General features: G+C 45.7%; 2 protein-coding genes across 4 annotated transcripts in view; one reads left to right on the forward strand and one right to left on the reverse strand.

Annotated features, from left to right (window-relative positions):
- Positions 1-80: 80 nt before the first annotated feature.
- Positions 81-15891, forward strand: Arl2 (ADP ribosylation factor-like 2). The gene is made up of 5 exons (XM_050181177.3): positions 81-610; positions 6991-7101; positions 8826-8988; positions 14723-14803; positions 15227-15891. The coding sequence occupies exons 1-5, from the start codon at positions 546-548 to the stop codon at positions 15362-15364; spliced, it is 558 nt and encodes a 185-aa protein (XP_050037134.1). The 5' UTR covers positions 81-545; the 3' UTR covers positions 15365-15891.
- Positions 15892-19481: 3590 nt separating this feature from the next.
- Positions 19482-24849, reverse strand: part of Snx6 (sorting nexin 6) — a 39896-nt gene continuing 34528 nt past the window's right edge. For all 3 annotated transcript variants that reach the window (XM_050181175.3, XM_050181176.3, XM_055072521.2), the window contains exons 12-13: positions 22504-22589; positions 19482-19697 (exon numbers count right to left, since the gene is read on the reverse strand). In XM_050181175.3, coding sequence (XP_050037132.1) covers positions 19635-19697; positions 22504-22589 — 149 coding nt within the window. In that variant the 3' untranslated portion in view covers positions 19482-19634. The remainder of the gene's footprint in view (positions 19698-22503; positions 22590-24849) is intronic.

The raw sequence follows: 24849 nt of genomic DNA on the forward strand, positions 1-24849 counted from the left end.
TTTAGTACACCCTACCGATACAAACTTTTTATCATCATCAACACCACACACATTTGGTTCAATCCAATCCAATCCGACTTTATTAAAGTTTGCGTTTGGTTTTTGTTTCACCTTTGCGCCTTCACTTGCGCCCACTAAAACTTGCACGTTTTTACGCCCACCGTTTCCTTGTGACGGTGCCCAACGCGCAACTTGAGTGCAAAATATTGCTCGCCGTTTGTTCCCGTAATGGTGTGATTAGCACGTAGTGGCCCTTCGACTCGCAAAAAGCCAGAATGTCGTACAACCGGCACGCCCGCGAAGTTGCGTACTGCCCCGTCTAGTCTAGTAACGTGCAACCGCAGGTGCCACCCTAGCTCAGTGCGTTGCTTACGGCGGCGACTTCTTGTGCATCGGTGCTCTTTACGGACTGGTGAACCCGCAATCCTGTAGTAGAAGAACAGCTGTGGGAGACCGGGCATCTTGTTCACCGCGTTTGACAGGTCGGTACCCAACGTTCGGTACCGGCATTGCGCCCACTGATATTGGCCTGCGACTCCTCGACAATGGGACTGCACACCATTCTCAAGAAGTTGAAGCGCAAGGAGAAGGAGATTCGAGTCCTTATCCTGTATCCTTTATACCTCACGAGACATCACTCGTGATGCAGAGTGCAACTGGACTGACACTTAACCGAGCTAAAATCATTGCGCCATTACCTATTCCAAGCATGCAGGGAAATCCTGGATCAGCTATGCACTAATCGCGTTTATTTGCGAGGCAGAACTCTCAGCAAGTGTAACCACATGAATATTCAGTGTTCGCATGCTTATGTCGACCATCCTTGTTATTTCTGTGGAGTGTCATGCTGCGCTAATGAGCTCGAGGAGGCGGGTTCGATCCCGGCCGAGGCGGCCGCAGTCCGATGAGGCCGAAATGCAAAAGCGCTCGTGTGCCTAGAGTTCAGGTACACTTTAAAGAAGCCCAGGCGATCGAAATCAATCCGCAGTCCCCCACTACGGCGTGCCTAATTATAAGCAGCGCGTGGTTTTTGCACGTAAAACCCCAGGACTAAATTAATTTTGAGGCTCTTAGTTCTGCTACGCATTCCTAGTTTTTTCACCGAAAATGAGCGCGTACGGTGCCCTTCTTTTTTTTTTTTTTTTTTTACAATTGTTGCCGTAAATTTGAGTGCTCTGGAAGCTAGAGTGGGAGGCGGCACGAAGAGGAAGCTGCCGTAGCCACGGTTTATTTAAGCCGGCCAGTGATGGTGCAGCGTGAGCTCGTGAGCGCCCAACACCGCGGCCGCTCAGGTCGAGCGCGCCAGCGTGTTCTATTCTCGCGCTACCAACTTGTGGGCCCATCTTCTTCGCCTGCTTTGGAGGCGATAGTCACGCTGCTACCCTAGCATGCACATGATGTGATTTTTGGCCGTCTTTCTGTAGTAGCTCGTCATCGTGTGTGCTAAAGAGTACGCGGCGCCAGAACTTCATTGAGCATGTTATGGGCTGGCAGACACATCTTTTCTAACACGGCAAGTGTCACGCGTTCTCAAGGTCCCGTAGGCATAGAAAGCCTTGAAAGCAAAATGAAGTAATTTCAGTATACCAAAAAGAAAGAAGTGAAGGTGTACCTTCACTTCTTTGTGCACGACTGGCTCCATTTTCAATAACCTTGCATTATCTTTGGTGTGCCATACTTTAGGATGTCTGTGATTTGCAACAGCTTTAAGTCCTTTTTATGTTTACGCATGCAGGCCTCAAAAGATTCTGGTTTTGCCCTCTGGAACAGCCTCCTAAATTCAGCAGGTAACAAGGACAGTACAAATAACAATCGCTGGCAAATATTTACAACACTCCAGCTGGTGCAGCTTTTTCTACGCAGGTAAAACATAGTTTCATAAGTGAATTTTGCTGCTAAGTACACAAGCCATCTACGTACACATACCAGCTCAACACCTGCGAAACATTTTTTTGTGCAGGTTCACATGGCTACTTTAAACACGATCGAATCTGATCCGAATCGAAATCATCGATTGCCATTGGCTGCCTCCCGCAGCTTGGGTAAAGGAGCCAATGGCGATTGAAAGTGTGCTGAGTGACATCTGTATTATATTTGAACACATCAAGATCCACCTACAGGACAAAACACTTATTTTTCGTGGGCATCTTCCGGTACCTAATACAAGGCACTGGAAGCTTTCTGGGCTCAATAACACGCTGCTCTCATTAACCCACTGTTGCCACATCACGGCTAAAAGGGTCTTTACTGTATCAGTAGAGGGCATGCAATTCCTTTACTACTTCATCTCGTGTCACATCTTGTATTTATCTTAGGGAGGGATTGTATGCAAAGGAGTGTGAAGCACGCGAACCCTGTATGCTTTATTGGTGCTTTGGTTTTTGTAGTACTTGCTATGAGTGCATGGAGGGTGTTTCCCTCTACACATATGACACCATAACATTGGAACAGATACTTACAAGGTCACTCACTAGGGGAAGCTTTAGGTTAGTGTGCTCGCTTTCTCTGGCTCACCTTGGCTCCATACCTGGCAAGTGTCTCAACTTCAAAAATATTTCCTCGGAAATGAAGGAAACTTGCTTCAGCACCCTTAACTTCATCAACACGCATGACAGCCTTGTGGAATACCCCTTTGATAGTGATCTGTGAGCTCCACACATAACCATATGTGGTGAGACAGGTTTGCACATCATTGTGGGCTTGGAAGGGTGGAGCCATGCGAGCCCTTCTATAATCACAGCTGTGAGCATCAGGAATGAAATGCAGGAATATTTAATTGATGTTGTTCTCTTATACCCTCTCAACATTTACCATTGATGTCGGTGCTGAAAATAGTGTAAGAAGCCTCGCAAGAGAGACAGAGAGAAGGCAAGCTGTCATTGATCTTTGTTAGCACAACTTGCCACTTCACGATTCCAACTAAATTTAGCTCACTTCCTAGCAGCCGTGCCGAGAACCAGCTGATCTACCTGTAGGTTCAGCCGCCAGTTCTCAGATTACAGCATGTACTGCATTATTGCTTCGTGGTTCTCAAATCGTCGTGATGCCGCCACGTACAAGCCTGAAAAAGAAGAAAAACGGATGTCGAAAGAATGTTTCTGTGTACCATTATGGCGTGTCATCACGGTGGAGACAGCAATTCATCATTTCCCAAATGTAAAAGTTCTGCCCCAGCACTAGTTCTCGCTCATATACTTTTGTCCACAGGCACTGGTAGTAGGAATTATAACCAGCTCGGAAGGTCTAAAGTTTATGAAGACACATGTTATGTAACGAGGCAGCATATTGTTTTGATAGCATGCTTTAGTTTAGTGGTACAAACAGAAGGTGCTGTTCTCTCATTCAGCACGGTGAGTTGTCAATTTATTTTCTCGCAAGAAATTTAGAAGCAATTGCAAACAGCACTCGTTCCTAGATTTGGAGCATTCAGCCTGGCCACATCACCGCTAGTTTGTCCTCTGACACTTTGCACACAGCCAAATTCCATTACAACTCATTTGCTTCATTTCCAAGTCATGCGTTTACACTAATACAAGTGACATTGCCGAAAGAAAGCCCTTGCTAAATTTGGGAGACCTGTTGGAAGAAATGCAACTTGGTCCGATTGGTTATTTAGTTCTCGCGTTTCACCTGTTTGAGAATTCCTGTGGGTGACGGGTGTCTGCTGTGTTCCCAAGCCTGCACCTTAACTCAAACACTGTGCACTGCAAGCACGATCAAGCACCATTCATCAGACACGGACTACCTATCACACGGATCAGTTCACTATAAACAGAAAGGTGCACCCTGACTCACAAATGGAACTCTAATTTGTTTTTATCCCAAGACAAACTGACCAGGTAACATAAAAGGTTTTAGTTCTTTTTAGTGGTTCTTGTTCTATTGGTGCACGTTATCTGTATTTACCTTCTGAAAGCACTACAGAAGCTACTGCCTATATTGTCACGTGGTAGTGACAGTTGAGGACACAGCAACAAAACTGTGAATGGCGAAGCTAACTTTATTGGGCGAACCTGTGCCCACAAAAACAGGCTACACTCAAAGCTCAACGAAAACAGCAAACACAGTCGTTGATCGTCAAAAATCTGATCTGCGGCTCAAGCTGTCGGCTTTTATACACCAGTCGTCAAACGTTCCAGAGTAATCGCTGGAAACTGCGTGTCTTCCACAAAGTGCTACACTATTCGCGTCGCGCATACATGCAATCAGATTACACAAGGTTCGGTGACAGACAGCAGATGGAACCATTGATAACATTCCAGAAACTTCCGATACATGCAAGCGCGTCCTGCGCTGTGCGATAACATTGGTTAGGTGGTGAAACGTGGTCGCCCGATGAAAATAAACAAGTACACATGTCAATATGATGTGGGATGCTGTGTGATATATACTGCAACGGGAGTCACAATGCCGAGTTGCCTATGAAGGTCAAAAACAGTAAAGCATTGTACTTGTAGCAGTGGAGGAACACCGCAAACGAATGCTTGCATCTTTTGGAGGCCCGCTACGTACTAGCATTTCCCTTAAAGCGATGCTTTAAAAGCTTTCTTTGCCTCTTCCTTCAACTTTTCCAGTGCTGTTGCTGCCTTACACGCCACAACAGGATGTGGTTCAGAGCGTGCACGTGCATGGCAGGAGGGTGGCAGAGAAGAAAGGCAACGTGAGAAACTCCTTTACACCGCGTCACATGTGCACAATGCCCTCTGGAGCTCCCTGGGTGTCGCCACGATACTGTCTTGTTGGCTGTAATTATCCATGACCCCCCCCTGCCCCCCCCCGCAAAAGCATCGCAGAAACTGCAGCGCTTAACTTTCTACTAAAGTGTAACCGTCCAGAGGGAAAATATATAGAATGGTGGAGAGGAGGTAAGGCAGAGAATGGGTAGAAGCAACGTAGCCACAAAACGAGTGAACAACAGCCTTGGCACTCTTCGCTTGCGTACATGGGCGACAACGCAGAAGAGGGGAAAGGCGACGTGAGAAAGCAAGGAAACGCTACTGCTAAGGTGCCTCGTGTGTGCGCTTCGAGGCACCCTAATTACTACTAGACATGACAGCGGTTACAGACAGACTGAATAATATTAAGTTCACAGTATGGTACTCTGCGTTTCTGCCATTTCTGAAAAATAAACACCATGCAAATTTGTCAATCGGACAACTGACGCACGGTGTGCAGACTCAAAGCCGCATTAAAGCAGCATAGTGTATAGGCGACATGGTAAAACCATACAGTCTAGGCATTGCACTTAAATTCCACACTTCTGTGCCCACCATGGTAGCTGTGTGGCTGTGGCATTGCTTGAGGTCATGGGCTCGATCCTGACCATGACAGCCACAATTCAACAGAGGCGAAATACAACAACTTTCATGTACGTAGGTTTATGTGCTCATTAAAGAACCCCAGGGGGTCAAAACTAATCCGTAATCTGCCACTATGGTGTGCCTCATAATCTGATTGTGGTTTTTGCCACGTAATTCAAGTAAAGTTTAACACTTCTGCCACGATGTGATTTGCCATGTCAGGCAATGACAACACTAACCTTCTCGGGGGTTATCAACAATGGTGCACAACGCCTCAAGCAAACATGTCTTAATGTGTGTTCTGTATACTACGCAGACAAACAGCTGTGATGCACGCAAAATAATGTTTACCATCAACTCACCACTCTCGTATTGCGCTAAACGCTGAACAAATGAAGCATTTGTCATCAGCATCACAGCTAATTATCATCAATCAAAGCAAATAGCACAGAAATCTTCGCTTACGTCGATTGCCACAGTACATCGGACCCAGATAATTTTTAACCTCCGGCTTGCTTGAAAGGCTCTTTGTCCTTAAAAAAGACTGATGCGGCTCGCCAAGCAGGCCGGACATTTGCACGCGAAGCGCAATGGTTTCTGTGGTTTCATTGCTGAAATCGTTGAGGCCAATTGAAATGAGTAAATCAGCAGCAAGGACCCTATCGGCTTCGATGAAACACTCCGTTTCGACACCGGAAATGAGAAACTTGAGCACAGCATCAAGTGAAAGAGCCTCCGGGAACCTGGATGTCATAGCCACCTTTGTTTATTTGCACAGTGTTGCCAGTACAAGTAACAGATTCTGGAGTTACAAATAGTCACTTGCAGACATACAGAAGATTACCATTTGCTTGGTGACCAAACTTTGGGGCTTGACTGCTGTTGTTCAATTGGTTGTCACTACAGGTGCTTTATATAAAGTGACCGATGACGGTAGCCAAATAGCTATATCATTGAACTACTGAGCTTGAGAGAGAGAGAAAGTTTTATTGCTTAAAAGTATTTTCGTGTAATGGTCAGAGCCCCTTTGATCCACTTGACCTGTCTTATGAAGGACTGTTGTCCCGCCAGGTCTGAGCTGGTTAGCTGTGCCTCTCATTGCTCCATTGTGTGGTGTGCTATATCAAACGGGTGTGATACACAATCCCATGTGATGTGTTGTAGTGTTGGTGTGCCTCCGCACCACGATCAGTCAGGCCTGTACTGAGCTTGAGGTTGTGGGTTCAGTCCCAGCCATGGCTGCTGCATTTTGATGGAGGCAAAATGCAAAAACATTTGTGTGCTTAAATTTAGGTGCACCGTAAGAGAACACCAGGTGGTCAAAATTAATAATCTGGAGCCCCCAACTATGGCCTGCCTCGTAATCAGATCATGATTCTAGCAAGTAAAACCAAAAAATTTAATTTTTTTTAGCTTTAAGAAGCTTTCTAATCACATAATTTCATGCATGCTTGTTTAATTTTGTTAAAAAATTGTTGATAGGCTTCTCGAAATCTTGCAACTTGCATAACATTCATACGATCCGTGGAACCAGCACTATGAACACATTGCGTTCCTCCAGGGCTCTCCACTTTGGTTTACAGTGTACTTGCAACCGTCTTGAAAACGCACCACAGCAATGCTCTTGAAATGTGTGTGCTTGCAACTTGTGCTAGAGAGCTGATGATTTGCCTTAGCACGATTACCCCAGAGGGCTTGACAATGCGGGCAAGACAACGCTGCTTAAGAGGCTCAACGGGGAGGATACGTCGGAAGTGTCCCCCACACTTGGCTTCAACATCAAAACCCTTGAACACCGAGGGTAAGCATTCCTTTTTCCCTTATTATGCACAGTGCAGTCCACTGGTAAAAGAAACACAGAAGTTAGTATTTTGCTACTGATCAGGTCAGTTTCAACCCTAAGTCCTCCACAGTGACTTTTTTATCGGTATAAGTCTGCACAACGCATGACGTCAAGCACTGCTTCACTATGAAGTTGATGATGTGCTCAAGTTCTCTTGGTATGAATACTAATTGTTTCCTTCAAGGGACCGACCGGCTGACCCACCAAGCCAAACCGGCCGGCCGGTTGGCTGGCTTGGCTTGGCTTGGCGGGTCGGTCGATCGGTTAAATCAGGCTTATTGGCGCAAAACCAACTTAAGCCATGCTGTGCCACCGAGGCGTTAGAAGAATGATAATAAAAGCAGCAAAAGCTGCATTGCTCTAAAGCTTACTGAAAAAGGTGACATTACCTAAAAACTTTGAGAAATGTCTATGAGGAGCTCAAGCAGTTGTGAACAAGGGATCCATATGAATCCTGCAACATCATTTTGTTTCAACTCTGGTCAGTGACATCTCAGTTCTAGAAAGCCACATCTACATGTCAACACTCAAGTTCAGTGTGCCACATGTTTGGTTAAGCAGGACAAAGAGTTGACATGGAGATGGTGACTTGAAGCAATCAACAGTGGACGAACAAGGGGTGCCTCAGGCTGCAGCCATTGTTCTGAGAAAAGGACTTGTACTTGTTGAAGGAACAACTGCTTTCCTCAGCAACATTTATATGAGTAGCTAACTGTCCCTCCAAGGGCAAGGCGCATAAACGGGTATGGAACAGTGTAGGTTGAGAATGAGGGAACTGGACATGTTCAAAAAGAGGAAATATTTATTGTGGTGAAGGCGATTGAAAGGGTGACGAAAAGCAGGAACGAACTCAGACATGTGAGCAAATGGTGTCAATTTGGCGGGTTTACCTCAAAAACAGAAAACGCGAAGAGACATGGCTTGGGCAGTGGAATAATCTAGTTCCAGCAATGTAAAGATAAAGTTATCTGCATCAAAAGGTATCCAGTTATACCATTTAAATGCTTTGCATGAGTATGCTCGTCTGGCCGCCAATGCACAAGCCTGGCCCTACCCAAGATAAATGCCAACGTGAAAATGGTATGGGAGGGATTTGACATTCTGTTCCCATTGGAATGCAGCTGCTGTAGCTGGGGTCCAACCTGCAACCTTGAGCTTAGCAGTGCAGGCACGGCCACTGCTAGTGGAAACGCGTGAGCTCGTGGCATCAAGCGCCATGGCTGGCGTCTCATGAAGTCTTGGCAGACGACTCCCCAGGCCTTTCGCCAGTCGCTTTGATTACGCCTTCGCCGCAAGACTTCATGAGACGCTGGTGGCAGGGCACCCCACGCAGCAATGCCATGGGCTTTGTGTTCCCACTAGCAGTGGCCATGCCTGTACAGTGCCATAGCCACTGGGCCAGTGGGGCGGGTAGGAATTGAATTGAATTGAATAACCAGCAACCAAAGTATTAAGAGTAAAATGTGCCAGTAGGAAAAGGAATGAATGAGCACAACAAACATGCACCTTGCTGAAACTGCCCTGACGAAGTTGAGTTGCTTCACTGGTGCCAGACTGAGGCATCTCTTGTTCACCCACGCTACAGTTGATTACCTGTTGGACTTGGGGTGGATCACGTATTGAAGTATCTTTCTCAAGTGACGGAAGTGGTAACACGTGGCAGTGTCATGCGGTGGCTGCAGGTTCCGGCTGAATATGTGGGACGTGGGTGGCCAGAAGTCCTTGCGGGGATACTGGCGGAACTACTTCGAGAGCACCGACGCGATCATCTGGGTGGTGGACAGTGCCGACCGACGGCGCCTGGGGGACTGCCACCGGGAACTTCGGACGCTCACCTGTGAGGAGGTGAGCCCCTCTCTCTGGCATTTCCGTGCTGATATATTTGCTGTGCGACAGGCTTCACAGTGTACGTTTACAAACGCTTCTTCTTTTTTGTAAATCAGGAAAGATGTGGAAGGCTTGGCGGAACAGGTTGTTCATGCATTTGTTTGTGAAGTTGGACCATTTTGTGACTGAAATCATAAATGCTGATGTTAATATGCCATGCTGTAAAGTGCTGGGATGCACTAGACCGTAACAGTACAATGATGCCGCTATAGGTGTAGGTGAACATTGCACTAATTGGTGAATACTTTTGTGTGTCAAGCATTTGTTCGCATTGCTTTGCTTGCTTGAATTCTTATTGATGTTGCATTCACTGCACTGTATCTACCCGGTGCCTGTAAAAGGCCAGAAAAAGTGAAATTCCTCTTGTGTCTAGACACTGGGGCATGCTGAGATCAGGCTTTCCTGCCCCGTCTGTAGAGCACGCCACCTGAGGCATGTTGCACAGTGTTAAGAGTGTAACTACAGTATCCTTATGTAGTTTGCAGCCATTCTTCACAAATTTTATGAATGCAAGTTTAGAAATATTGAGTGCCTTTAGCTCTGTACGCTCTGCAGGCTTTGTGGCACAAAGCATCAGTATACTGCCAATAAATTCACTTAAACATTTTTATCTTTTCCCTCTGTTCCTTTCACTGAGATGCAGAATATATTAATTCTTCAAAAACAAAATTTGTGCTACGAAGGGTTGAAGCGTGAAAGCGACATACATGTTTCGCCTTTAAATTGTAATCTTCCTTCCAGCCTAGAAAGCCTGTAGTAAGGTAATAAGAGAGTTTTAGTTTAAAGGGACTGACAACTGGCCAGAATGTGTTCCGAGAGTTTGATAAAAAATGAAAAGACCATGATTTATAGTGATGGAATCGAGCACGCAATTCGCAACTTATGTAGGAATTATAATTTCAAATTCGCAATGAAAGCCGCAAAAAACCACGAACTGGCGCTGAAGCCTTGGTACTTCAACTGTAATACTTGAGATCACTAAGTCGGCTGTTATCCAGTACCGCATACTTATTGCTTAAAATTACAGTTTGTATATTATTACACAGTTGTGCTTTCGTGACCCTTAGTGCATAGCGGCACACATTCTGAGCATGCATGCAAGCTAAAATCCTTCCAGCTCGCTTAGGTCTTTGAGAGACAACATGCTTGGAAAATCAGAATCGCACACCTGGCTGTGGCAACACACTGAACTGTGTATCACATTTAAAAGCGCTATTTCGCTTTCGAGAACTTAACTTGCCTTGGCTAAAAAACACCCCTGACTTGTTAATGACCAAAGCTGCTGAACAGGAAATCACGAAAGCACATAGCTATTATTGATAAATAACATGAATCACAGGAACATTGACGTGACAAAATAATACTTACAACTATGGCCACACTTGTCGACTTGGTCTGCCTCCCACAAATGCTGGCATATCATCTATTGCATTCACCTATCACTGCCTCCAGCATGCTTCGAGTGAATGACTAGATTCTCACTGCATATAGAAAAATTCTGATACGAAATGTTCTATGGCATTTTTCATGTTATCACTGCGTGATTGGACACTGTGACTGGTAAGCTTTCCATTGCACTAAAAACAATGGGTACCTGATAGTCAGTCCCTTTAACATTAGCGTAATAGGAGGGTTCAAGGAAATAGCCTTATCATTTTGCAAACTAACTGTGCAAATATATATATATAGAGAGAGATAATTTATTAGAGAGGCAGAGAGGTTGGCCTAAGCTAGCATGCTCCGGCCTGCTACACTGCACAAGGGAAAAGGAAAGGGGGACAGGACAGAGTGATTAAAGATGATCATGAGGACAGGAAGAAGGGATGCATATATACACTGACACAGTCCAGTTAAACCTCGATATAAGGAACTTCAATATAACAAAATTCTCGATATAATGAAGCATTTCACTTTTCATAACCTGTTGTCCATAGAACACCATATAATCAGAACCTCAATATAACGAAGTCTGTTTGTATGCGATTAATGAGAATATACTGAAATTTTGCTTCCGCAGCAAGGGCATGCTGAGACAATAAATGGAAACTTCTACAAACGCAAATGCTCAAATTATTGAATTACAAGGGACTGCTTGCAAACTCAACTCTTAAAGCCGAAGTGGAGCCGCATCATGTTCCAAATAAAGTCCAAGTGCAATAAGAGCCTATCATGCCCCGCGCACAGTGTGCTTTAGGTGCGAGTGAAAGTGTGCGAGGGTGAGACAAGAAAGATGGTGGCTTCACGCATGAGTGCCGCCTCCCAGCGCGAGAAAAGGGAAAGAAGAGGAGGGGAACGAACAAGCGCGCAAGGGGTGGGGAGGAGCGGTAAGTTGGCGTGCATCGTGTATCGGCAGTGGCTGCTCATGGCTGCAAGCGCAGCTGAGCACATACGCAGCCGCGCACCCTGCTTTAGAGGTAATCTGCCATGTGTGCATGCCGAGACAGTGTGGCATCATGTAAGCTGTCTTCCCGCATGTTTAGTATTGAAGGTTGCGTAATCTCAAGTTTTGGTGATCTGTTGGAGCAAGAGGCAGATGAAGCATTCGCTCCCCGCTGCGGCGCTTTTCCTGATAATGTCGTCCCAGTGCGAGCAATGCTATTAGCGGCGGGGGCAGAGGGCGCGCGAAAGCGTTGCTGGCTTCGTTTAATTCGTAGCGCCTATGTGAAGATATCGTCGACGTGGCATGAAACCGTATCATTTGTCACCGACTCCTAAATTAATAAAAAATGAATTGTTCTCGCATTCAGATTAGCTTTTTTCGATTGTCTGATAATTTGGAAAATTCTGCGGTCCCTTTCCGTGTAAGAAAAATCGATCGGCAACTGTACTCATTTGCATAAAAGGGCGAATTTCAACACAATGAAATTTATATATAACGAAGCGAATTGCCGATTTTACCTACTTCGTTATATCAAGGTTTAACTGTAGTTTCCTTAAAGCATTGCATCTTTTCCGGTGATCTTCAAGTAGTCCAGAGCAGCCCTTGTAGCTATTGATGCTACTGTATAGTCACATGTTGGGGACAAAATAGTACTTTCAGTCAATGTTTGCCTGCCAATGCCTGCTAGCGTCGAAGCCAGCATCTTCCGCTGTGGTGTGAGAGAAGGCAGTTGCTGCAAAAAATTGAGTTTTGGTATAATGTGATAGCGTTGCTTACGGTCCCGGAAATGCTATTCAATTATGTTTTGCACGTATATGTGAAAAGTGCGAGAAACAGTGCAATGACAGCTGGGAGAGCATTGTGTTTGTACTTTCTGTGTCTGCTGATCGGTGGCAAAATCAGTACAAGCCAACACATGATGAGCCAGCTGTTCGTGGCCTCCAAGGTAGGATGGCACGAGCTGCCCTGCCTAGCTCTTGATCTTGTCGACAGGTGGCACTGGCATTCCAAAAGTTTTTCTTGTTAGGCCTCAAAGTGTTTGAGATTAGAAGCAATCTTGGAAGCTCTTTAAAGTTATCACAATACTTTGTCGTCGAAGCAGCTCGAGACGAAGCAAAAGCTGTTTTACACATTTTACACACGAATTTGCTGCGAACGAAGTGACTTCTACATCAGCAACACTAAATTCACTTTGAAGTGGGTGGCCGGGACCGCCGCCATGTTGCCACAGTGTGAACATAAACCATGCAAAGCGCCATAAGGCCATAATGTTGAATAATAAAAATATTGTGGGTACGATAAACGTTGTGGGTCTTCTATGGTTCTGCACATGCACATTTCACGCTCGCTATTCTGCTAAGCACGCTGAACTAAAACTGTATATTGTGAGGAGCAAAAGTAACAGAGCCCTTGGCATTCTTGAAACAACTATTGGGCGTCACTTGACCGAGCAGCTGCTGTTCATTCTAGTTTAAAAAGGCCCTGAACCACCCTTCGAGCTGGGTGAAATAACAAAGTCCATGTGTAGCATGCACTGCTGTGAACAACTCAGCCAAGTTTTGCTGTCGTACACGGTGCGTGGAGCTCGCAAGCGGATCGTGAAGTCCCCTTTCTCTCAAATGCTCTCATTTCAACAGACAACGGCTCCTCATTCTCTCCGGGACACTTTGTTTCTTAATAAAGCGGATTCCCATATGCAGCTGCTATTGGAAGCTGTGGTCCGCTATGTAGCATATATACGCGACCACTGCGGGGTGCCACCATGAGTCCACTGGCTAAGTGCACTGTGGCTCGCTGACAACCATGTTTGGATTACGTTTAGCGCATTGTAGGTACCAAAATAAAAAGTTGTGGTGTCTGCGTCAACATCCAAAATGAAATTTTAACTGTGCACCCCGGTGGCATTTAGAAGGCCGAGTGTTGTGGGCACACATCACCTCGTCGTAGCCTTCGCAGTGCAAGGCATTGAAGAAGGAACAGGAGCACATTGGTGGTCATGTTTGATTGCCAATTACTCCGCTTCTGCTGAACGCATTGAAGTACATTTTGCAGCAAATTATTGCTGCAATGCCTTTCTCCACTTCGATAACAAGTGGTTCAGGGCCCCTTTAAGGTGGTTTAAGGTGTGCTCATATGGCAGAAAAAGGTTAATTACAAACAGCAACAGCATCTTTGCCAGCTGATGCAAAAATAGAGGTTGATACCTTAAAAAGAACACTAAAAGAACGCAATCAGTCTAGATTAATAAAGTGTTTTTCAATAACCTCGATTTTCGTTGATTACACGGTAGTAGGTTGACTATTACAAGAGAAAGAAGCTTTTTTTTTTTCTAATTTTGAGCCAACACCCTCGGGCATGTACGTCATGCGGCATCTCGGCTTCCGAAGTATCTTCACATTTCGGCCATTGTGGTTCAGTAAAAGTTCTCGAGCTTCCCAAGTTCAGCCTTTGGCTCGTTTAGTGGTTCACTTCTATCAAGAAAAGATTTGTTTAGGCCCATGCAGATGCAGTCAAAATCCATGGTGCCACGAGAAGCAATAACTTCAAGAGCATCATAACCAGCCTTCCTTTATTGTACTTTTTGTCTCCATTTTTTTTAATCTTTCCTGGCTTACCAAGCATCTTCTCACGGTAACAGTGCCATTTTTTAATTGCAGAAGGGTAATTTACTAACACACCTAAAATAATTTTTCTCTTTAGTGTCCCTTCAAAAGAGGAGTCCATTAGTTTTGCACATGAGGGTGTACATGGAACAGCAAGTATTGATATTGGTTAAACCATTGCCTCTTTTACTAGATGCCTGCCCTTTCCATTTTCCACTCTCAAATAGGGTCAGTTGCATGCTGAGTGCCACGTGTGGTTGGTGGAACCACTGGGCACAACCTCGCGTGGCTTCTGAAATACCCCATCATGCGTGCACACCAATCTCAAAGGTTATTAACCTCGATCCTCGCTCAGCCTATATTTGCAGGCATTACAGGCGACAGCTATTCTACAGCCAGACAACCAAGCTTTAAAAAGTGCACCCAAAAGATTGTTCCGACCGTGGTTTAACCGCGGCACCACCCACGTAAACACTGTATGCTAGGTCACTAGCCATCGGCACCGCCTGTGATAGTAGTGTCAGTCGTAAACGCCACCTCACAACACTTGTTCACAACCGAGAGCAGGCCCATTCCGCTGGGAGCGTGAGCCATTTCACAGGCATCTAGTAAAGGAGGCAGTGGTTAAGCATTGGGTTAATAATGTTGTGGCAAAATCAGTCGGTTGCTGGAGGCAAACCCTCGAGGAACTTCTCATTCAACTGTGCAGAAACTGCTCGGGAGCAGCCTGCTGGTGCTGGCCAACAAGCAAGACCTGCCGGGGGCCGTGCCTCCCGACCAGATTGCCGAGGTATGCGAGCCCCCACCCCCTGCTTGTTTGGATGCAGTTCTCTGGCCAGGGATTTCTGTGGTCTTCGCGTCTAATTAAAGAGACAAGCGCCATCGAATTAACTTGTAGCATGGCTGGTGGCAACAGACCCCATCGCAACATACTTTTGTAAATTTCGTGTCAAGCACAAGCTGTGGCTCTTGAGTACTGCAGTCAGATTGCTTGAAGGAAGTGTGGTCCTGCAATTGTTAATCCACTGTTATAATGGAGGGTAGCATGTGGGCTTTTGTGGTGGCAATTATGATTACAATTGAGTCCAGCTGCAGTACACACGTCATACATGACAAATTTCAATTATTAGCATACTTGGATAGTCGTCACAGATGAGTTTGAATTTTTATTTAGGTATGGCTGTTCAATTTAGGCATATCCGCAAAATCGCAGATGCTGGAGCTCTCTGCCATCAACAGCCTTCACTGGAAGATGCTTGGCTGCAGCGCATTCACAGGCATGGACGGACTGTTGGATGGCATAGAGTGGATGCTCGACGACCTCTCCAGGCGTCTCTACTACATGGACTGAGCCGAGGCACACTTGTGTGCGACACATTTGGCCAGTGTCGCTCATCGGACTACGGTGGCTTGTCACCAGAAGCACGCCCCTTTGCACAGCAGACAGGTTGCAATGCCATGTCTGCTACGCTCTGCAAGCGGTTTCCCATCTGCTTGGTTTATGAAATCAGCTGAATAGCTGATAGTGTGGTCTTTTGGCAGATGTGAAACAGTGGCCTTGTCTTTTCTCAGATAACAGACATATGGCCACTGGAGAAGAATTAAGAGGTAGCGTTAATGTAAATGGATGTAAATGTAAATGGATAGAGGCTGTGGAGGTACTGTTGACTACTTGTGCATTCCTCTTGTGTCACAAGCGCTGCACTAAAGGCACCGCTTCGAGAAGGCAACTTAATGGGGGTTTTCCGAAAGTGAACTGTCTCTCGCACCTCCAGAAATGTGGAGTGTGAAAGGTATGCCAAGCAGAAGTGCACTCTATGTATTGTTGTGGTGTTTTAGTTTCGCCTTTGATGCTCATTAAACTTTGTGGGTAAGCTAGTCTGTTTCCTTTTACAAGGTGTGCAGTCCACATTTTTACTATCAACTTGACCAAGCCTGTGCACTTCCCATCACTTTTGCATCTCCTTAAGTCCTTTTTCAAGGAATAAAGAGTGTTCATGGCCCCAGAGCATACCCACCATCCACTGTAAACATATCACCAGAAGAGTCAACTAAGCTCCGACCGACAACCAACATTTCTTTACAAATGGGGGGGAAGAAAAGGAAGAGGGGCGCTGAAACCAAATGTAATAGTGCTTGTTTCATGGGTTGCAGGCTTGTCCTGTTTCTCTTCACTGTGCACGTTGGCTTGTTCACCCGTCTTGTGCTGCGCTTCTGAACAATACTCTTCTGAAAGAACGTGCTTAGCCGGAGAAATAGCAAAATGCCTTGCAAGGCTAGATCCGTCTACAGCTTCCTCCTCCTCCTTCTAATAGATGTAAAAAAAGTTGGCAGTGGCTTAGCTCGGCCATGCCAGGATATACATAGCGAAAGCTAAGGCATAGCATGGTTAGCCTTGGTTAATCTTGATTGCAAGTCTAGGTTAGTCCGGTTGTCTAGCTATGTTGCGGCGTTTAGCCAGTCGTTCGGTGCGCTGTTCGTCTGTTTCCTGGGCGATTCGTTTTCATCTCGTTCCGATGTCGATTCCAGGCCTCCTCCCGCTTATCAGAATTGTCGCTGTCCATACTGCCACCTCAGCTGTGGTTGCAGCACACGTGAGCTCTCCTTTTCAATCCTCCGACATGTTCTCAGGCAAGCGACGCAGCTGGCGAAGCGAGCGGAAGCGAGCGCAATGACGAGGAACGCGTGTGATGTCATACCAAACGGCGGCGCGGGAAAGGCGCGGCGCTGCGCAGCGGCGGACACCTGTGGCTCGGTGCTACTAGTGGCGCATGCACAATAGTGACTAGGGAGTGAGAGAGAAAGAAATATCTGCGGCGAGGCGCGCATTGTGATGTCATGTGCCTCCTCGGAGTACCGCCATGGCGAAATCGCAAGTTTGCGGCCAGTAAAGCTTTCGCTTTAAAAGCAGGTATATCACCAGGGAAGCTCTAGAGATGTGAGGTATGACTGACCCCCCACCACCCTCCTAATATTTCTTTCTACACACTACTAATATACTGCCACACTATCATCACAAATTCTGGCTATATTTATACAGACCCCGGTCGCCAATCTCTGTTACTTCCTGCATCCGAATAAAATAGCTCCTGCTTACACTGCCCCACATATTCTGTGCTTCCGTCTACCAAAAGCAGAACAAAACAAGACGAAACCAGCTTGGCCATGGCATTGCTAGAAAATTAAAAGTGCCATCAACAAGCTGAGCTTGTTATGTGGCTGTTCTTACTGTGAGCATGTAGAGGAAACAGCTCATTGATGGAAACAGCGGTCGTTTGTTTACAATGATGCAGCAGTTGAGTCCACTATGTAAGCACCATGTGCATAGCTACGGAAACATCACAAACAGACTCATGGAGGCAGTACTTTGGAGAGCGATGCGAAAAAGTGTAGCATTCAGGCTTCTCTTGCAGATCTTGGTCAAAGCTGCTGTTCAATCTACCACACGTGCTAAGGCAACAGCACCTGAAAGTAGAAAAGGCCTCTTCACGCGCTCCTTTCCATAGCTGTTACGATGAGATAAGAGGCAGTAAAACAAAATTTACCACGGCGACCTCCTAGAAGCCCAGAGATTCTGAAAACTTGTGCCCCATATCAGTTAACAATACCAATGAAAGATCCAATAAGACAGGAAGATACAGAACAGAGAAACAAGAAAAACATTTACTCATGAGAACTAAGTATCCAGTCTCGCTTTTAGACACAAGAGGTCAACGTTACACTTTGACTTAAGCGAAAAGGGCCACAGGAGCACAGCACACTGCACTGATGCACGTGAGCATACAGCTTGCGGGGTTCTGGCACCTCGCAGGAGTACCGACCACCATGGATTCGGGTTCGGCGAGCTGCGTAGGCCATCACGACGAGTGCGCTGCTGTTTGCGTGCTCAGGCTTCTAAAGCGGTGTACTGTGTACGCAAGAAAATACAGTATTGCCCTAAGCGTTTATTTGCCTCTGACGACACCCAGCACTGCACAAACGCACAATCCCGGGGGTGATCCGGGTATCGAAGGGCCCCCCACAGAAATGGCAGAAAGTGCAAAAAGGGGCTAGTGGTGGCACAAAGCTTCATTGCCGAAGCTGCGCTAGCACACTCCCAGGGCAACCTCTGTCGGCTTGGGCCTTCAATAAGTGTGACTCGGCGTAGTAAATATGACCATGTATGAGCACTAGCGACCACTCGTCAGCTTAGCGTTTTCAAAAGGAGCAACACAAGGTATGCGCTCTCGCCGTAGGTGCAAGGCACCACAGGTGGGCTCAATTCCGAATGATGCCCAAACAAAGGGGCTGGCGGATCAAGAGGAGAAACGTGTACTATCTTGATCTTCTTGAGCATGAACATGGGAGCGCGTGGGTTTCAGCACTGCGATCGCAGTCCAGCGGCACTGCAGAATCGCTGTGTGCATGCGGGACAAGAGTGGCCTCCCTTAGCGATCATTGCATCATAGGCATGCTCACATGTTGTCCACTAGGTGTTTTTCTTTCCTTCCCTTTGGGTTGCGGCTAATTCACAGGCCATGCTACGTGGCTTCAAGATCAAACGATACCTTCCTCAATGTTGTGGTTTGGAAGCATAATTTTCACTTTCATTTCTGCCTTCAAATTTATTCATACTGCAATTTTAAGAACGGGGAGAAATGAGGCGTGCGAAGGAAGCTACAGACTATTTTCATTTAGTTCATGCTTCAAAAAAAAAAAAAGTCGCAGTTTCGCTGGAAAGGCGAAGCACCGATTGTGATAGCAAATTATTAGATAGCTATACGAAGCAAGGATAGTAGCTTTATCAGCCGTATAAGCTTGTAAATATTCGCTTACTAACTAAATTAACAATGATACAATGTGTAAGCACGACCGAATGAGGACGTAGAAAGAAACAGACACAGTGTGCTTCTTTCTACGTCCTCGTTCAGTAGCGCTTGCACATTCTATCATAGATTCAAACCAACTAGCCCGCCAACGTGTTGCAACTAAATTAACAGATACCTTGAATAATTCGAGGTCACGTGTCACCATGAGCAACGTCAGAATGCGAAAATGTGTACAAAGGCTCACTAGCACGTGTACGTCATCCTCTGGCTTGGAGCACGACAGCTGCGAGGGGGAAGGGAAATCTGCATTCTGTGAAATTTCAGATCTTTCCGCCGCGCATAGTGCAGATAATCGTTATCGCGCACTGTATGCTCTCCGCTTGTCAGCTCGAAATGGCCAGGCCTGGCGAGGGGCCCTTTAATGCTATTGCATTAATACAATGGGGGGGGTGGGGGGGGGGACACAGCACCGCTCCCCTTCAGAGCTGCCCCTAGTTCGCCTCGATCAGAGAGCCCGTACACCTGCACAGCAGGTGCCATCGAGGTTCATTCTGTAAGCGAGTTTAGAACACCACTCCTGCACCACTTTGGCAAAAGTGGTACAAATCTGCGAGCTTCTCTTTGCAGTGGCATCAAGAGTCAAGGAAGCGAACAGCTGGAAACCTGAATATAATGCTCTTTTATTTCACATACCCAAAAAAGACCCCCTTGTCCCTGCTTGTGTCAAAAAAGAAACAGGAAAATAAATATAGTACAGGAAAATACTCTTGGGCCGGTTGTTGCGGTTGGCAGTGGCAGGTGGCCCCTGGGTTCTCACACTTTGACCGGCTCGTTCTTGAGCAGCGCTATGCTGCTCTTGAGCAGCTGAACCTGCGCCTGCATGGCAAGAGGTAATGTTTTGGTCAAGCCTCGTTGCAACAAAGAAGGACTCGAGAAATTATTCGATACAGCCAAATAAATCTGAAGCGTTTTTCACCAATATCGGCGTGTAGCGAATACTATATGCTCGTGACGAATATCGGATACAACCGAGGTATTTTTTGTGTTCGATACGCCTTCGGTATTGCGAGGTTCGGCTGTTTTTTTAATAGCATCAAATTCACAAGCAACTTTGGTAGCAGTAGTTGTGCCTTTTAGCAGCATTCAGATGCAGTCAGACTGTTTTTGCAATGCAGGGCACAACAGGATAAATAAAATTCCCCTTGAAATATCCATTATGATCCATACATTTACATGCAAATAAAGTGGCCACAAACATAATGAGAGGGCGGACTTTCAGTCTCCAGGAAAAAGAAAAGTATTTGATACTATTATAACGTGAAGTGATGCCGCAAAGAAATGGCAAACGACACATGAAAGCAGATACTCAGATTGGTATCCATCGTTACTGCGAACTGCTTTCGCAAAATACAGTGAAAGGATCAGTGCATAAACAATTTACTCGTCCCTGCCTATGTCATTGTCACTGTCAGTGGGAACGGCGTCACCCTCCAAGCAGAAAAAAAGAAAGCGCTATATATTTGCGTCACAAACCTGAATATAACAAAGGCACATTTCGAGGCCGGAAATTTAGATTTAGAAAGAAACTCGTTATACAGTTAAACCTTGATATACCGAAATAGGTAGAATTGACAATTTGTTTCCTTATATCAAAATTTCACTGTATGGTAATCTGACCTTTATGCAAATAAGTAGGCACCGATAAGTTTTTCTTGCAAAGGAAGGGGCCGCAGAATTTTGTGAATTATCGGGCAATCGAAAAAAGCAAATTTTAATGAGAAAGCAATTCATTTTGATAAATTTGGGAGTCTGCAACAAATGATAGGGTTTCATGCCACTACGTCGACGATATCTTCACATAGGTGCTACGAATTAAACAAAGCCAGCAACGCTTTCGCGTGCCCTCCGCCCCCCGCAGCTAATAGTGTCGCCCGCACTGGGAAGACACTACCAGGAAAAGCGCCTGCAGCAGAGAGCGAATGCTTTGTCTGCCTCTTGCTCCAACGGATCACCAAAACTTGAGATTACGCAACCTTCAATACTAAACATGCGGGAAGACAGTTTAGGTACATCATGGCACACTGTCTTTGCATGCACACCTGGCAGATCACCTCTAAAGTAGGGTGCTAGCTGCGTATGCGCTCGGCCGCGCTTGCAGCCATGTGAAGCCACTGCCGATACACATGACACACACCAACTTACCGCTCCTCCCCAACCCTTGCGCACTTGTTCACTCCCCCTCTTCTTTCCCTTTACTTGCACTGGGAGTCGGCACTCGTGCGTGAAGCCACCATCTTGTCTCAGCCTCACAAATTTTCACTTGCACCTAAAGCACACAGTGCGCGGGACATGATGGGATCTTATCGCGCTAGGACTTTATACGGAACATGATGCGGCTCCACTTCAGCTGTCGCTCTTGTAGCGCCACGTGCGATTTGAGAGTTGAGTTTGCAAGCAGCCATTTGTAATTCAAGAATTTGACCGTTTGCGTCCACGGAAGTTTCCATTTAGTCTTGGCATGCCTTTGCTGTGGAAGCAAAATTTCAGAGTATTCTCATTAATCTCCTACAAACAGACTTCGTTATATTGAGGTTCTGATTATGTGGTGTTCTATGGACAAGAGGTTATGAAAAGTGAAATGCTTAGTCTTATCGAGAATTTCGTTATACTGAAGTTTCGAATACCGAGTTTCAAATACTGAGTATTTCGAATACTGAGTTTAGTATTGCTTGAAGCAATACTAAAACAAAACAATAAACCGGTTTGCATTGATAAAGCATATTTTAAAACTACATTGTCGCTGATTTTGCTGCAACAGGCTTATAGAAAATTAATGTTAAAATTCTAGTAAATTTCACGCAGATACGCTAGCGTCAGTATGTCAGTGATGTCACGGATTTCAAAGTATTATTGTTTTGCATTTGGACCATTGCAGCCGAGTAGAAATTCTGGAGCCTTGGCAAGTTCAGTTTGGCATTTTAGGAAAAAAATGCTTATTTACCGGAAGAAAAAATTAACCAGGCCCTAGCAGATGCCTTCAAAATCCACGAAGACAAGGTGTTTGGTGTGGGAACTTCAAGGCAGCCTTCGCCACCAGACTCATTTTTGCACCTTTTCTCACATTGCAGAGGCTAATAATTGTAGAAACCAATACCGCTCAATCTAATTTTCTCTTTAGAGTCCCTTTACCATTGCTGTCTGGCTAGGGACATATTCTGTGACGGTCGCTTTCGACGATAGTATTGCCGTGAGGCACACACCGATTGGCTGGTGGAGCAAATTCGGATTAGCTGATCGGCAGGTTGAGCACTACGTCACACAAAGGAGATAGTAGCGTCGAAGTAATTGTTACAGAATTCGTCCCCTGGTCAGACTGAACATTTAGTTGCAGGCAGGCAGTTAAACCAGTTGGCATCTCTGCAGCAACCCGCTTTTCCAATAGGGAAGCACACAAACAACGGTTCCAACAAACCAAAATGCTCTTACTACAGGCTTTAGCGCAGAGTGATGCCTCGAATTACGTGCAGCACGGTTGAACAATATTGATCCAAAGAAAGCAGAACTACCCCAGCACAAGGATAAAGAGTAAAATGGCGCTCATCTCCGGCAATCATCGTGCTTCAAGGATTAAATACAGCACAGTAGCTGGCAACACCAGACACCCTTTGCTTGTGGCTCGTACCTTGGCATGCTTGAGCTCCAACTCCACAAGCTCGAGCAGGTTCTTGCGGAAGTTGCTCACGCGGCGAGTCTTGAAGTCTGTCAACTCTGCAGAGGAGAGGAACAGGGCGGGGAGCTTCATTTTGCAGCATATGTGCAACCTGCATCGTTTTACGCGACATGTTCTGACGTCGCTATTTTCATCATTTCTCACAGTTTTGGGATGTCCCTTTGGCATGCACAACGGGCAAAGTGCCAGAAGGCATTGCGTAAGTATTCTGGTGTGTGTTGGCTGGCCATCACTTTCGATTAGTTCACCGCTCTCGCAAGATGGACCTATCCTGATCAGACTGTACACATGTCACAAATGCTTTAGCACATTCCCAAACTGGCACAAGCACAAATGACTGCTTTGCGAAGTGCTATGACTCACTTTTATACAGCAGAACCTTGTCTATATCTTCCTGTTTATTATGTCTTCCTGAATCTTGCACTCTGAAACACTGGTCCCATTTCGTTCCCACAGAGTCATGTGTTTAACTACGCGGTTTTACACCAAAAACAGCGATGGCGCACCATCGAACCAGCATTGTCCGTTAACGGTGCCTACACTGACCACTGCTTGTTGCCGTGGGAAACTTGCTTTGCAGGTTTTTGAATAGGCTGTTTCAATTTTCAATATTTTCAATTTAGCGGGTATAACAGTCGGGTTTTCTATTCAACTTAATGTGCTTTATGTGACAGCTTTTCTTTTTGTCTATAGCGTTGCTGCAAGTCTAGTGCAACTTGAGGTTTTCTCGGATAATACATTCTTTTCGTGCAGCCTGCTGAAAGACATACCACTGCATTCTATTGCGTACAGCTGATGGATCTGAGCCGCAAGACTGCGACACGCAGAGATTGTGCTTACTGCTATCGCTCGTGCGAGCTGTTTTGTCTTCGAGGCAAAAGCTCCCCCGATACTTGTTAGTCATTTTCAGTTGCCTTTCTTGCCAATGCACTGTAACTACTGTTAAAATATGTCACAATGCCATGCGACATATTTAAATGATGGCTCAAGGCCTCAATAGGGAACTTGAGGAGGGGCTACGTATGGCTCACACAATGGAAGAGTCACATGCAAAGCATATTTAGGGGTATGCAGATATCAAAATTTTCAAATACGAATCGAATAAGAATACTTAGCTTTGAATATTGAATAACGATATGGACATGCATTTATTAGCAAGTTGGGTTAATTTGTTACGTTGGAATATTGCAATTACATTGGCAGTGTTAAAAACTCGACTTGCAAGGCGTTACTAAGATTGCGTATTTGGCTCATGTTAACCTGGAAAATTTAGTAATTCTCACTAGCTGTCCTCGCCAGCCTGTGCCTTAATTATACCGCATCAAACGATCATAAACTCAGGGTCATTTGACCCTATGCCAGGCGACTCACTTTCTGTCTAGCGATAAGCTCAGAATTAGGAGTGGCGCTGCAAAAAAAAAAAGCGCACCCTCGCTGCCTACAAACCTGTGCCGCTTGCTACTGAAAAGCTGGCTTTCCTGCAAAGTATAGATTAGTGGCTAAGTGTGCTTTACAGGCAAAATTTTGCTAGCAACACGAAATCCATCACAAAATTCGGCACAAGATCGCCCCAATATTTTTAGATTAGATAAAAACAAATGTTAAGAACTGCTTTTTTCTCCCGCACAGCCAGCAATATATTCGGTTTGATGTGAATACTCGCATGCAACCGAATATTTAAACATTTTCCAATATTTATTTCACCAATCAAATGCAAATATTAAAAATATTTGATAATCAAACCTTTGGAACATTTGCACACCCCTAACTAGAGTTGTACTTTTTCATATTTAGCAGGCAACTCTGCAGAAGTTATAAAAGTAGTCATAAATGCCTCGTATCGAATTTTACAGTCCAGTTGCTTTTGATGCGAGACTACAGAATAGCTGTTTCATACATAACAATTACAACTTGTGGAAGTAAAGCCCAGAAAACACGTATGCTTGCCAGTGCACGCAAGCTTGCACTCACGCGGATGGTGCGAGACACCCCGTGCAGTGCCATGTTAACCGAGTGACCACAGAAACATGCCGTTCTGCTCATTCCGGAACTGCGGTAACTTCCACATAATTAGATCATATTGTGATAGGAGCTTGGACTATTTGAATGGTGCGGCCGAATGCACGTGACTGCTGTGGGGTGGCGGCGGATGAAGAGGAAGAAAAAGGGCCGGTGTCTGGGCGGAGGCGACAGCCACGTGAACTGCCCGAGCTGGCCTTCTGTGCCGAACGAGCCGAGCAGTTCGTCTACCCAAGGCCCTGGTTAGCTGGCAGGACAGGCCAGGCTGTCCTTGGGCTT

This window comes from Dermacentor andersoni, chromosome 7 (genome assembly GCF_023375885.2).
Source record: "Dermacentor andersoni chromosome 7, qqDerAnde1_hic_scaffold, whole genome shotgun sequence".
Classification (NCBI taxonomy): domain Eukaryota; kingdom Metazoa; phylum Arthropoda; class Arachnida; order Ixodida; family Ixodidae; genus Dermacentor; species Dermacentor andersoni.

Coding starts and splice junctions, on each gene's coding strand:
- Arl2 (XM_050181177.3), top strand. CDS start 546: ATGGGACTGCACACCATTCTCAAGAAGTTGAAGCGCAAGGAGAAGGAG. Junction 7,102..8,825: donor AAAACCCTTGAACACCGAGG/GTAAGCATTCCT, acceptor CGGTGGCTGCAG/GTTCCGGCTGAATATGTGGG. Junction 14,804..15,226: donor CTCCCGACCAGATTGCCGAG/GTATGCGAGCCC, acceptor GCAAAATCGCAG/ATGCTGGAGCTCTCTGCCAT.